The sequence below is a fragment of the Lycium ferocissimum genome, chromosome 7 (genome assembly GCF_029784015.1).
Source record: "Lycium ferocissimum isolate CSIRO_LF1 chromosome 7, AGI_CSIRO_Lferr_CH_V1, whole genome shotgun sequence".
Taxonomy (NCBI): Eukaryota; Viridiplantae; Streptophyta; class Magnoliopsida; order Solanales; family Solanaceae; genus Lycium; species Lycium ferocissimum.
This window is the reverse complement of record NC_081348.1, coordinates 46,829,024-46,843,307: the sequence shown is the minus strand read 5'-3', so window position 1 is coordinate 46,843,307 and position 14,284 is coordinate 46,829,024. Positions and strand designations below refer to the sequence as shown.

At 34.7% G+C, this 14,284-nt stretch overlaps 1 protein-coding gene across 1 annotated transcript; it reads left to right on the top strand.

The window, feature by feature from the left end:
* The first annotated feature begins 5,330 nt into the window (after positions 1-5,330).
* On the top strand, positions 5,331-14,223 carry LOC132065403 (magnesium transporter MRS2-11, chloroplastic). The gene is made up of 14 exons (XM_059458795.1): positions 5,331-5,790; positions 6,688-6,760; positions 7,112-7,182; positions 7,923-8,008; positions 8,101-8,191; positions 8,854-8,922; positions 9,372-9,452; positions 9,533-9,698; positions 9,806-9,851; positions 11,216-11,296; positions 12,186-12,268; positions 12,958-13,001; positions 13,104-13,222; positions 13,698-14,223. The coding sequence occupies exons 1-13, from the start codon at positions 5,482-5,484 to the stop codon at positions 13,197-13,199; spliced, it is 1,296 nt and encodes a 431-aa protein (XP_059314778.1). The 5' UTR covers positions 5,331-5,481; the 3' UTR covers positions 13,200-13,222; positions 13,698-14,223.
* Positions 14,224-14,284: the final 61 nt, after the last annotated feature.

The following is a 14,284-nucleotide window of genomic DNA, read 5'->3' as shown; positions in this document are numbered from 1 at the left end:
TATAGACAATATGCTTTGACGATAGAGGCAAAGTTAAATTTTAAATTTATGAATTTTGAATCTGAGAAAATACAAATAAACATATTAAGTGAACTTTTAAACACAAATGCAAAATTTGAACTAAAGTAATTGAATTTCGCCGATCCCGTAGTCAAATTAAGCTCTAGCTCCACCCCTATAATGGTGGAATTAGTTTGAAAAGCTTTCCTACAAAAAGAGTATATTATCACTCAATATTGCAGGTAACTATCCTCATAAATCCAAGGTATTACTTTTTCTATTTTATTTTACTTGTCATGTTTACTAAAAATAATATTTAAAATACTGATTGTTTTAGAAAATTAAGGGAGAATTGATGATTATTTGATTTCCAATTCTACTCTTCCTTAATAGATGTGGAGAGAAATCGATGTGGCAAAAGTTAGAATCGCAATAACTTGAAGATCAAAGAGCAAATGAAGGAAGTAAATGCTAATCTAGAACATTACTTCTGTAATTAAAAATATAAATATTTTACATAGAAATATTTAAAACAGAAAATACAGACCATAGATAGTATCGACAAAGTCATACATTTGCACACCAGCACGTAGTATCCTGCATGCATGAGGAGCCATCTGGAGTTTCGTGGTTAGTAATGAAGAGATTCAACTCTTGGTTAAAGTGCATATTAATGCTATTCATTCAATTATTCTCGTAAATGAAAGGTAGCTTTGTCCTCACATGTGATGTAATTTTACTTAAAAAATTTAAAATAGAAATTACAAAGCAATAAATATGCTACGGTTAAGGGTTCACGCGTGTTACCTCATTTTTACACAAGAAAGTAGAGCCGTCAAAATGAGATGGGCTCCACAGCCCAACCTAGCTCGCTATTCAAGTAGGATTGAGTTATGATTTTTCAAAATGAGATGCTCTTTGGGCTTAACTAATGTTACCCCTAATTTAATGGAGTTCTACGACATAACAAACGCTATTCGGGTAGGATTGGGTTATGATTTTTCAAACCTTTTTTATTAATGACATTTAGTAACTATATATATATATATATATATATATATATATATATATATATAGCAAAATAGAATACCCATCAAACTGACCTTTGAGGCTTAACTAATGTTGGGTTTTGGGCCAGCCCGTGGGCCAAAGTAATTTTATTCTAATTTAATATTTGAAGAAAAGGTAAAAACTAAAAAGAGCATAATCATTTAGATTGTAACAATGATTTCATAATAGTCTATTGTATTCATTTTTTTAAGTATTTTTTTTTGAAGGTCAAAAGTACTTATTTTAAAAAAGTAAAGTGTTTGATCAAGCTGAGTTTATGGAGAAAATACAAAGTGAAAAAAACGCTTTTCGGGTATATGTATTAGGAGAAGTCGTTTTTCGATTATTTTAAGTGAATACGGTTGAAAAAAAGTAGTACCTTAAAAAAAGAATACACTTTTAACGTAAATACAAAACAAAATATATTTATATGTTTGCTATTTATGTAAAATGCCCTATAATATTTGAAGAAAAGGTAAAAACTAAAAAGAGCATAATCAGGTTAATAGTCTATTGCTAAGTTTTTTTTTGTCAAAAAAATGCTGTTTCAAAAAAGTACTTTTCGGGAGTAGGAGAGTCGTTTTTCGTGGTTAAAAAGTAGTTCCCCAAAAGCACTTTTGACAAAAATATATTTATAGCCTGTCTGGCCAAACTTCTAAAATTAGCTTATTTTGAAAAATGCTTTTCAAAAAAGTACTTTGATGAGAAGCTTTCTGTTTGACCAATTATTTTAAAAAGTGCTTAAAGTGCTTCTAGGTGTATTTTCTCATAAGCGCTTTAAAAAAAAAAAGTGTTTCTACGGAAAATCCATTTTTTTAGCTTTTGAAAAGCAGCCAATCCTTTTAATAGTACGGTAATAGCATTTAAATGTACAAATGTCGTAGCAGAGCAGGGTCGGTCAAATCGTCTGCGGGTACCTAAACTGCTTGAATCGAAGTTATGGACCCTTTTTTGGTAGAAGTAATTATTTATTGTAAAGAACCCATTTGGGTACTCAGGGTCGGTTGATAACCTACAACAGAAGGCATTCTACCCAATAAGACCGATACTTCATTTTTTAAAGTAAGCACTTTTTGTTTGGCCTTCCAAAAGCTTGACCAAACAGGCTAATTGTTGTTCAAAAGTGCATTTCAAATTGATTAGCAAAAACAATATGCTTCTCACCAGAAGCACTTTTTTAAAAAAAACTGAAAAAACACTTTTTAAAATAAGCAAATTTACAAGCTTGACCGAACAGGCTATAAATCATAAGTGTTAAGTGTTGACTAATATTCCCACCACTAGCTTTCAACGCACAATTACCACAATAATCAACTTCTATTACGAATCACTTTTACCGCAATCACCTTCACTACCATCTTAATCACCTCTTTCACCATCTGCCTACATCTCTAGCCACCAACCAACTACCACACCCGTTAACCATCATTAGGGGTGTCAAATGGGCGGATTGGATTGAGATTGGGCAAATCAAAATGGGCTAAGTTGATAAATGGGTTGGGTTAAGATTAGCTCAAAAGTTATTTGGGCTTAAATGGGCTAAAAATGGATTAGGTCATGAACCGCCCAACTTAACCCAGTTTTTTTGAAGGCTCTAATTTCTAGGAAAATATTTTTCGTGTAAAATACATTTTTCGTGAAAAATATTTTCCTTCATATCAAACACTCCCAAAACTTATAAGATACATAATACAAGAAATGTGAATATATAGATAAATATAAAAGTAAATCTCAAGTTTTGGGCCATGTTTGACACCCCTAGCCACCATTATCAACCGCCTCTTTACAAGATGCAATCACTATTGTCAGCCACACGCCACAACCAATGCTCTCTAGCTCCGGTCTCCATCATTAGCCATCATGGCCATCACCAATCGCATTTATCGTTAACCTCTAGCGCCAACCATCAACCACAACTACCTACATACAATGGCGAATTTAGGATTTTCACGAAGGGGGTTCGAAAAATAAAAATATAGTGTCTGCGATTTGAACTCGAACCTCAAGATGAATTTTCAACCCCCTAAACACAGTCTTTAGTCTTGTGTTTAGGAAATTCAAAATCTATATATGTACATAAAAAAAAAAGTTACCTTATATATATACAGTGTATTTTTTTAACCTAGGGGGTTAACGTGAACACCATCTAGCCCTCCTAGATCCACCCCTCCTTACATAGTTAGCCACCATCATGAGCCACCACGATATATGTCTACATATAAATTTCTCTTACTATTGTTAATTAATGTATATTATCATCTTATTAAATTGTTTCTTGTGTATTTTAAAGGGGGAAAAAAGTAGAAGTCAAATTTATAGTTGAAGTTGAAGTTTTGTACTTTAACATGAAAAACATAGTTGAAGTGTGCGAGTAAATACTCCTAAACTTATTTCCCAAACTTCATATTTTATTAAGTTTGTGATAACAACCTAATTGGAAACTCTTAAGAAAAGTAAACAAAAACAAAGCGGAAATTAAAGGATCGATGAGAATTGGGGATGAGAGGATTAGAGGATAAAAATTAGACCCAACAGATAATGAATTCAATAGCAAACTTAGGTATGTTAAACCTAAACCCTCCTAATTGAAATTCAACCAAAAGAACCTAAGTTACTTGAATTCAAAGAAGACTCAATTTGGGAAATCACAAATGAGCAATCTTAATGGGAATTCAATGGAAATGCAATTAGCAACTAAGAAATAACACTCAATTAACCAAACAAACTATAATTAATAAGTAGCTAAACAATCTCTCAACTTACAAGTTTTCATCAACGTTCAAGGTGAGGTGCAAATGAAAGACTAAGTACTCTATTGATACTACGTCTCTTACAACAAAGGCCCTAAAGTGGCTCTTTGTGAAAATATCTCCCACATGGGGCCTTCAATGCATTACACGCCCAATGCTTCCTCAATTGGCAACCTTAGCCTTTAGTTGGATTCTTAACCAAGATTTGCAACCTTTAGCCATGAATTGCACTTCTAGCCTCTTTTGCGCTTCTAGCCACTTTGTGTAGTGGTCCCTTCAAGATCCTCCCAAGCTATCTCCCAAATACTGTATACTCTTGAAATCCTCTCCTCAAGCTCTTTCAACGTTCCTCTCCTCATGACCATGGCTTAAAGTAATTGGAGCTCCCTTCCTTGGTTATGTGTGAAAGGTCTTGAAGTACTTGTGCCAATTGGGATCATATCAGTTTGAAATTGAAGAAATGAAGAATTTTTTTGATAGACAAACGTTTACTTGGTAATTTTTTAAATATTATTTCAAAATTTGGAACCAAAATCCATTGGCCAAACCGCCAAATGTTAAAAAGAGTCAACGTTAAGATCAATGGATATTATCGAGTGAGGTGGAAGTCATCTTAACCATAAAATATATTTTTGTAATTTCTTCTTTCTCTTTCCCTCCCAAAAGAAAACCATTCACACGTTTCTTCAAACCACAACCACCACCTTCATCGTCTTTTTTCTCTCTCACATACAATTTCTCATGATACACCTATATATACACTTTTATTATCATCCACATTATCCATATGACTTGAGAAAATTCTCGCGATCTCTCCAATTTCACGTGCAATGGCAGCAACTTCTCCACATTTACTTCAATTACCGGTACGATCACCGGATCTAAGAGTTTTAATAGCCGGTTACGCAATTTTCCGATCGCGATTTGAGTTTCCGTACTCGCGTGAGAAGCACGCGCTTCCTCTGCGGCAAAAAAACAAGACAAACAAACTGAAACGGAGAGATTAATAAACACTCCCTCCTTTTACTTGTGATATATTGACTTGCCACACATATTAAGGAGCCGGAAATAGAATGAGAATTTTACTATATCACCCCTAGTTATTGTTAAGTAACGTAATGATTGAATCAATAAAACATACTTCAAAAATTTTGCAGCCACTAAGAATTTCTTGAAACTTCCAACTCAACTCAATAATTAATGCTAAGAATAAAATAGGTATGAAATAGTAAATTATATCTTTGATTTTCTAAACCGAACAACTAAAATGGACAACTATCCTTAATATACATGACAAAGTAAAAATTGACAGATGGAGTATAACAGATTCTTAACGACATAATCGTAAAATTAACGCCCCGTTCACTTTTATTTATCACGTTTCACGAAAGTGAAAATTATACGTGAATTATGAAAATTGTATACAGTAAAAAGAGTCAACGTTAAGGTCATTGGATATTATCAAGTGAGGTGGCATCAATCTTAACCATAATTCTTCTTTCTCTTTCCCTCCCATTCACATGTTCTTCAAATCACAACCACCAACTTCATCGTCTTTTTTTCTCTCACACACACAATTTCTCACCCACAAATATACACACACACACACACAGTATTATATAACTCCACATTATCCATATGACTTGAGAAAATCTCCTAGAAGTTTCTCTAGATCTCTACAATGGCGACAACTTCTCCGCATTTACTTCAATTTCCGGTACGATCACCGGAGCTTCAAGTTTTAATTTCCGGATACGCGCTTTTCCGGTCGCAATTGGAGTTTCCGTACTTGCGTAAGAATCACGCGCCGAGACTGCGAGTTGTAAATGATCGGAAAGTGAGAATTGAGTGTGTTGCGAAATCAACTGAGCTGGAACCTGCGTTGGTTAAGGATGATGATGATGAGGATGAGGATGTGGTTAGGGAAGATGTTGAGAAATTCTCAAATGGCTCAGCTAGTTCCCTTGGAATACGTGAACCTGTTTATGAGGTCCTTAATAAACTTTATTTTATCATTCAATTCTTCTTACACAATTTTGTTGCAATTTTACTTCCTCTCCTCTGCTCACTTTTACTTGTCACAAATTATATTTTGCTTCTCGAAAGTCGGACCAGAGTTCTAGTCGACTTCGGATGTCTTTATTATAGCAGTTAAAACTATGTCAGTCAAAGATGAAAGAAGAGATGTCGAATGCAACAGGTTCCTGATGGAAAGGAGTTTTAGTGAATTAATTTTTGACGTATGGGCTTTGGCTTCCGAATCTCATTCCTACTGGATTTGTGCTTAGTAAATGCCAAACCCACTACATTACTATGACTTGAGCATACAAGAGATGGCTGTCCCTTTGTTTTTGTGGGAACAGGGGTTGCTTATCTTTCAACTAATAAACCAATGTTCACTGAGGACAACTTATCACATTTCAAGTTTAATATTCTTAATGAACTAAAAGATTAGGTTTCCAGACTGTCAAAAGTCGATCAAAGTACTGAATTTAGAGATATTGATGAAGCTACATCTGTAATGCTTGGGCATCTATGATGTGAGAGACACCTACCTCTTAATTTTAACTTCTTGATTACGTTAGATAGCGCAACAGATAGATCCTGACTTTGTTTTCTCCTTGTTCGTGCAAGTCTGTTATACCTTCATGACAAGAAGAAGAACATTATTAAATTTCTGGAGAACATTATTAAATTTCTGGAGAACTTCATGATGTTAGCTCACTATTAATTTAAGATGCATCTCTTCGCAATAGATGATCATAAATGTTGAGCTGTTCAATAATTTTGTTGGTTCATTTGTACTGACATTTGGAAAACTCCCATCCTCCTTCAAAGTCAATTAAAATGGCAAAGTTATTGCTAATACTTTGATTCTTTTCTTAAGGTAGTGGAGGTAGAGACATCTGGGACGGTAGCGAAAAGGAAAATAAACAGAAGGCACTTGCTGAAGTCAAGTGGTGAGTCCTTTCTCTTCTTCAATCTCTCCCGCCTTCCCTCTCTTACCTATAGATTTGAGATTATATGATGAAACTGACTATGCACTCACCAATAAGCTCCGTACTTGAGAGAAACTTTTGTGTTTTCTGAAAGTTTATCTGATAAAAGTCTCTACTTAGTAGTTGATTCTACTATCATCTCACAGAGTAAATTCTCAAAGCATTTACTTCTATGTTTAACATTGATCATACTTGGGATCCTTCTATTCTTATTTTTTAAGATAATATATCTCAGTTAGCTGATCTGAAATCCCTATATTAAAGCCTCTTTCTCATGTGCATTCACTGGTTTCTTTATTATGCTGAAAACAGGTTTACGTCCTCGAGATATCAGGAGTGTTGATCCATCATTGTGGTTGACAAATTCAATGCCTGCTTTGCTGGTATTCCAACAACTATGTATTTTTCCTGAAAATGTTCACTTTTATATGCTTGTTCGCACGTATACCTAGATCACCTTTGGAACATGGTTGAAGTAACGATCTTAATTTAACCATCTATTTCAGTATAAGAACTCTGCTACACGCAACTTATGAATGTTATTTAAACTAACTCTTGGTATTTCCTAATTCATAAAAGAAGCTCATTACTACCCGGCTACCCCCCAGGCGTTGTTTGTAATTTCTCTTGATGAAAATTTATATGCACTACATGGGAAGAATGTTACTTAATGATCTCGCATTTAGGACAAAGTTATGGCAATTGGCTCACAGTAATAAGGCTCATCTTTGGAAGGCACTGATAGAAAAGAATATCTTTTTTCTTTTTCTTTTTTACTGATTCATCCTTGTTTGTTTTGCTACTGAAGAACATATTTTTCTTTATCCTTGTGCTTCTCTCTTTTTTTCTTTCATTATTTCTTTATGAATCTGAAAACGACATAGTTAGAAATTTTTATTGCTTATTACCACAACTGCTTAGAAGTAATTGTTTCAAACTCAGATTTCACAGAGATACTGTTGAAGATTAGCCAAGTTGTGCAGTCCTACCCTACTTTTAATTTAAGATATTTTCTACCATAATTTGTGCTAAAGAGTTATAGATTAACTTATTGCTCAACTTAAGCATCTAACTTACTCCATTGGCTGTTTTTCATGGACTTCATTTATAAATATTCTTCCAGGTCCGTGAGCATGCAATTCTATTGAATCTAGGTTCTTTACGGGCCATAGTAAATCAAGAACGAGTCCTTATATTTAATTATAACCGGTAATACTTCGTACTTAGATATTCTAGAACTTTTTGGTCTGATATAGCAGAGATTGATTGTGAACTTAACAATTTAATTGATCTGCTTATAGTAAAGGAGGAAAGGCTTTCATTGACTCGTTGTTACCACGGCTAAATCCTGCAAACACAAATGGAGGGCCATCAATGCCATTCGTATTGGAGGTTAGTCAGTCCAACCAGCAGCTTTACATATTGAAAGAGTTGTAAATTATCTCCGCAATTTAATTTGCAATCTCTGCCTTAATAATAGTGTTACTACTTTGCAAAATGATTATCTTCTTAAGACCCAAAGCATACTTCTTGACATTAATGCTACATCACATAGGAGACGGAAATTCGCTTGAAGGCCACAACTTCAGTTGAAATGCTATCAAAATGATCCCTAGGGAATTGCAGACGAAAATATTGTTAATATGCATCAATTCCTTAACGTTATCCATGTTGTGCTTGATCCATTAAATCAAATAGAAAGAAGGTTTATGTTCTTCACTTGCTGAGGTAGAAGAAACTTGATGTGATTCGTGATATCTAATTTGAATGACTTAAAGCATGATGGCTTAAATTTGGTTATTGGGCATCTCAAGAGGGTCGCCATTTTAGATTTAGTGCCATCAGATAAAGCAGAACATGAAGTACATTTTCCTAAAGTGCAGTTAGTGTTGGCTTAGCAGTATAGGTATCTAAAGTGGACGCCTATTCATGTTATGTGATTGAATTAGAAATAAGAATCACAAGACATAGAACGAAATTCTGAATGGAACTGGAGTGTCAACTGTAATATATGGTTGAAGTTTCTAAAAGGACTTCTTTTCTGAAAATTTCAGGTGGTTGAAGCAGCACTGCATTCACGGATACAAAGATATGAACATAGGCTGTGGGATTTAGAACCACGTGTGAGTATGGAACATAGTGAGTACATAAGTACTGTTTGTTTTTCTTCTCTATTGTTTGAATTTTTCCAGTTTCCGCCTATACTTCTTCTACTGATCAGCTATATGTTGAAACCAAAATTCTTATCCTAGGCATGTTTCAACACCGTGAGTCCTCTCTGTAAGCATGTTATCTTGGTGAGGGAGGATGAAAATGGAAGGAATTTTATCACTTTCCTATAAATTTTCTATCCATCACTTCTGTTCTGACAAATCTGTTCTAACTAAAGTATTTTTTGAAAGTCATTTTAGAAGATTATCCTGAGCTTGTTATATGTGAAACAGCCCCAATTAATATCTCTCATCTTCCCTAGCTGCTAGAGTGTGTCCCCTTAGAATTAAGGTATCTCTCTTTCTGCCTTCTTGGTATAGTTACTTTCAATTTTAGTAATACTTTGCCTCGCTTGGTGCAGGTTCAAGCACTACTTGAGGTTTTGCCTAACCGATTAACTGGAGACATATTGGAGGAACTTCGTATCAGTAAACAGAAACTGGTAAAATTACCATTCAGTATATCTTATACAATTAGTCGTGATTCATTATATCACGACTTTCTTTCTGTTTCTTGTGACAGGTCGAATTGGGTTCCAGGGCAGGGGCTCTTAAGCAAATGCTACTTGATATTCTAGAGGATACTCATGAAATACGGCGCATCTGTTTAATTGGGAGAAATTGTGTGCTTAAGAAAGAAAATGATGAGATGGAGTGCTCCGTGCCCCAGGAAAAGGAGATTGCTGAAGGTGTGTTTATATTCCCATACTCACTCTGACTTGCATATGGAATACAACAGATACCAGACGATCAATTATGCTTCTAACACTTGCTTATCTTTCATTCTATTTTGCAGAAGAAGAGGAAGAAATTGAAATGCTTTTGGAAAATTATCTTCAGAGGTTGTCTATTGGTGCTATTTCAGCCCCATTAGTGTAGATAGTGTACCTCATTAATTTTTGCATCCTTAATTTATGTATTTACTCTGCAATAACATAATCAAGCAACATGCACTAGTTGGGCTCTGGTTGGGCTGTCAGTTTCAAATGAAGTTCTACAGAATAAGGAGTCAAATAACAAAAAAGTTAAAAGAACCCGGAATTTTACTGAGCACTAGTACAATGTAAATCGAATCTTGAAAACTAAACAATAGTTTTCTATCCTGAGCTTGTCTTGAATAACTTTTTTGGTGTATGGAAGGGCCTATTTCAAATTCGAGGTAAGGTTTTCCTATTTGGTCTATACTGCCTGGCTCTTACAGTGAAATATCAGCAAGAAATTTTGTATGGTTCTTCCTCCGTCCCAATTCATATGACATTCTTTCTGTTTTGAAACGTACCAAACTGTTTGACATATTTTTTTTCAATACATTTTTACAACTTTCATGAATTCACAATTCATTAAACTTCAAATTTTTAACCCTAATGTGATGTTTCTCTATCAGACTTACTTTTGAACCAAAATAACAAAAAAAGTCAATCAAAACTTGTTAGGATTGGCTATGTGAAACCTCAACATACATTTTGTCCTATTTGGACCCTAGTCCCAATACTCAATATTTTTTTCTTTTAAAACACTGTAAGTTATTCATTGTTTTTTTACTGTCTACACAAATCTCTGAGCAAACTAAAAAGGCTCTTACCAAAGACCAAAACCAATGTAAGTGATAAGTCTACCAAGACAACTTTTTTTTTTTTTTTTTGTTTCATCTGAATGGATCTTTGCTTTTATTGTGTCCTGTTCTTTGTTATAGTTTCCATAGGTCAGGAGATTGTAGGCTTTTTTTTTTTTTTCAGGACAACTTCTCTCAATGTGATTTTAGGTCTACATGTCTCATTTTCACACCTTCAATTATCATAATGTTGCACCTACAGACCTGTGCATTTGAAGGTCTGTGTAGGACATGACCAAATTATCCGCGGCAACCTCCTGATTTATCCTCTGCGTTTGCTATTGTTTTTGTTGGTCGAGCGTGATCACTTATAATCTTGTCTCCATCTTGACATCCTCTTTTATATAGCCTTATCTTGTAGATATGTTGGGTGTTACTGCCCTACCACTCAACTCCGTATAACATAGTTGGTCTCACATTGTTTTATAGAATTTGCTTTTACTTGAAATTCTATGACAGTTAGAGCATAGTTGTCCACCAATCAAAATATAAAAATTTAAAGGATTATAAAACATATTTTTATGATCATAAAGAATGAATCTCGAGCCATCCTTTCCTGAATACATTTGACCTCATTAGTTCACCCAACTGCAGATGCGAATCTTGTCATGGTCAAGCAGAAAGGCTCCTTGATTCTGCAAAAGAAATGGAAGACTCAATTGCTGTAAATTTGAGGTTTGTACATGTCTTGTTACTTTTCCGCTAACTCTTTATCCTTGTGCTGGTTAACTGGATGATGGAAAGTTGAAAAGCGAGAACAATGCATATGTGGTGTAAATTGGTCTAACTTGCTCTTGTTCATTTGAAAAACTCTTCTAATTAATTCTCTCGGCCTAAACTTTTTTGAAACATATTTCATGCAACGTATTGGAAGACACTTTATAAGCTGGTTTCATTTCAGCAGATAAATTTACCATAGGCCAAAAGTATTGATGGACTACTAACGGATTCTGCTAGTGTTCTTGATCAGCGAGCCATTTGTTCAGTTGTGAGAACTAGAAATCAACCAAATGAACTAGAGCATTAAACTTCCATATACGACTAAATGAATGAGAATTTTTACTTAAATTTTAATGAGTGAAGATGTACTTAGTCTTGATATAAGAAGAATAACGGTTTGAGAAACCATTTATCCCACTAAAAAATGAAAAATCATTTAAAGAACAAAGAAAGAAAAAAGCAGATGAAGCATGTAACCATAAATTCCTGTTGTACCTTTGATAACTTTTTCCTTTTTAGTGATAAGTTGTACATTGACTAAACAATATCTAAGAGACGTTCTTACTGCAGAAAACATGGTTCTTTAGCTAAAACTGCTAAGATTTCTATAAATAAATGCATATGAGAAATGAATGAAATATCTACTAAGATTGTCGCTGGTAATTGACTGATCAGGTAAAAGGTTTGCAACTGAAACAAGATTATGGATTTTTCAATTGGTTTATCTGCATTTGATTTCATACTGTGTTTTGGCTTCTTTGTGGTCTACTGATACATAGTTGTGAAAAACATTATCAGTGAGCATGCTTGATTTCAATATAAAAGGTTTTTTTGTCCTTTTCAGTTCTCGAAGGCTTGAGGTGAGCAGATTCGAATTGATTCTACAGGTTGGGACATTTTGTGTTGCCGTTGGTGCCCTGGTAGCAGGTATCTAGTCCAACTAAACCGGAAAACAAGTATAATAATTGTAGCTTAAACATGTCCAGTATTTTCTTCACTGATGTATTTCATGAGAATTAGCTTTTTCCCCTCAGTTTTGTCTGCTAAGACATTTTCTGTGATGTATATGTATCCAACTTAGGTATATGTAGTACTAGTAGAGTTTACAGGGCTTAAGTGGCACAGGTTTGTTACATTTTCGTGAATTACTTCAGCCAACTGCTCACCTGGGATTATTAATTCATCTTGTTTTACATGGAGTGGATATAGCTTGAGTATTGATTCGCTTAGAGTTAAATTTTTTTGACTGATAGGTTCTGTAAATATATGGCTCTCCAACACTTCTTAGTTTCAGTTGCTTGTTGCTCTTGGTGTGTGTACAGCGGGGTGGGGGTTATTAGCTCATACATGTGTACAACAACAACAACAACAACAAGCCCAGTATAGTCCCACCATGTGGGGTGCGGGGAGGGGTTATTAGGTAGCTCATACATGTGTCTTACTGTTAAAAGAATGGATTGCAATTGGATTAGAAGTAGAAAAGATAGTTTTCTTCTTCTATTCTAGTGCTTTAAATTATTCATGTATTAAAAAATAATATTCATATATAGCAAATTGATATGCGTGTATACTATTAAGCTCATGTTTATAACACACTTGCATTGGCTTTTGTACAGGTATATTTGGCATGAACTTAAAATCCTATCTAGAGGAACATGTGGTATGTTTTTTAGATCTCAAGAACTCGTTGCCAATCTCCTCATCTTGTGCAATTTTTCCAATTTTCTGTCTTCTCATAATATATTTTTTCTGATAAATGCAGTTTGCGTTCTGGCTTACAACATCAGGAATTATCGTTGGTGCTGTTATGGCCTTTTATCTCATGTACTGGTATCTGAGAACAAGGAAAATTCTGTAAGCAGCTACTTTTTCAGCAATCAGGTATAGCCCCTCCTCACTCGTAATTAGTACTACTGACTTACCTCCTTGCAGTTCACATGAAACAATGATTTTCTTGGACTCTAGGTACCTGTAGGTGGTAATATGGATAAAGGGTGATGAGCTAATTGGCTAGAACTCAAGATGTTCTAGTAGAGTTATTTATGTGCAATAAAACAGTGATTAGTAGGCCTGCCATTGGGCATAACTTACATGTGAAAAGACTATCTCCAGTTATAGGCTTATAGCAAACCTAGTTAAACACGACTGGCAGCTTACTGCCACCTATGCGGCTGACTCTTAAGGGTGTTTTGGTATGAAGGAAAAAAAAATTCTAAAAAATCAGTGATTTTCTTACTTCTGAAAAATAAGTAATTTTCCTAAAATATTTTCCAACATACCAAATACACACCAAGTCGAAGTACATCTATTTGACTATTTCACATCATGAGTTTGGAATTGTCTACTTTATTCGCAGGTGATGCAAAACTTGACCAAGATTCAGCTTGCAACCGCAGTAGGTGCCCCAGAGTTGCTGAATACTAGTCGCATAGTCGGCACCATGACTGATGTTGGATCATTGCACATTAGTAAGGTGCAACATCAGCAAAATATGATATGCAGTTTGTCCCAAATCAAGATCCATAGGATTTGAGACAGGGGACAATGCTAAATCTTCTGCAAGTTTATATACCATGGGTGCCCATTAGGAATAGCCATCACTCTCTATACCAGATTGTTATGTAGTGTAATATCTCCCACAATAAGTTAGTGCAACATTTTAACATAAAAAGTGGGGTTGATTGTACTCTTGTAAACACAATATAGGACAGTGTTGAGTCAGCTAAGTAGAAGAGTAGCCTTTGAGAGAGTTCTCATGTCCAAGATAAAATTATCTGAAATATCATATCTTCATTCATAGTCGTGTGGACAACAGATTGTAAACTTAAACAATGCCATTTATGTATTGATATCTGAACCCCTTTTGGGTTCAAATTTTCCTCTGTTGGGTTAGTGGTTTGTAATTATTGTCTTGTTCTCTCGTGTAGATTTGTATCATCGCAA

Bases quoted from the DNA above. Each gene is read 5' to 3' on its own strand.
- LOC132065403 (XM_059458795.1), top strand. From the start codon at position 5,482: ATGGCGACAACTTCTCCGCATTTACTTCAATTTCCGGTACGATCACCG. The intron at 8,192-8,853 runs GTTAGTCAGTCC...TGAAAATTTCAG, and splicing joins CAATGCCATTCGTATTGGAG to GTGGTTGAAGCAGCACTGCA. The intron at 9,699-9,805 runs GTGTGTTTATAT...TCTATTTTGCAG, and splicing joins GGAAAAGGAGATTGCTGAAG to AAGAAGAGGAAGAAATTGAA.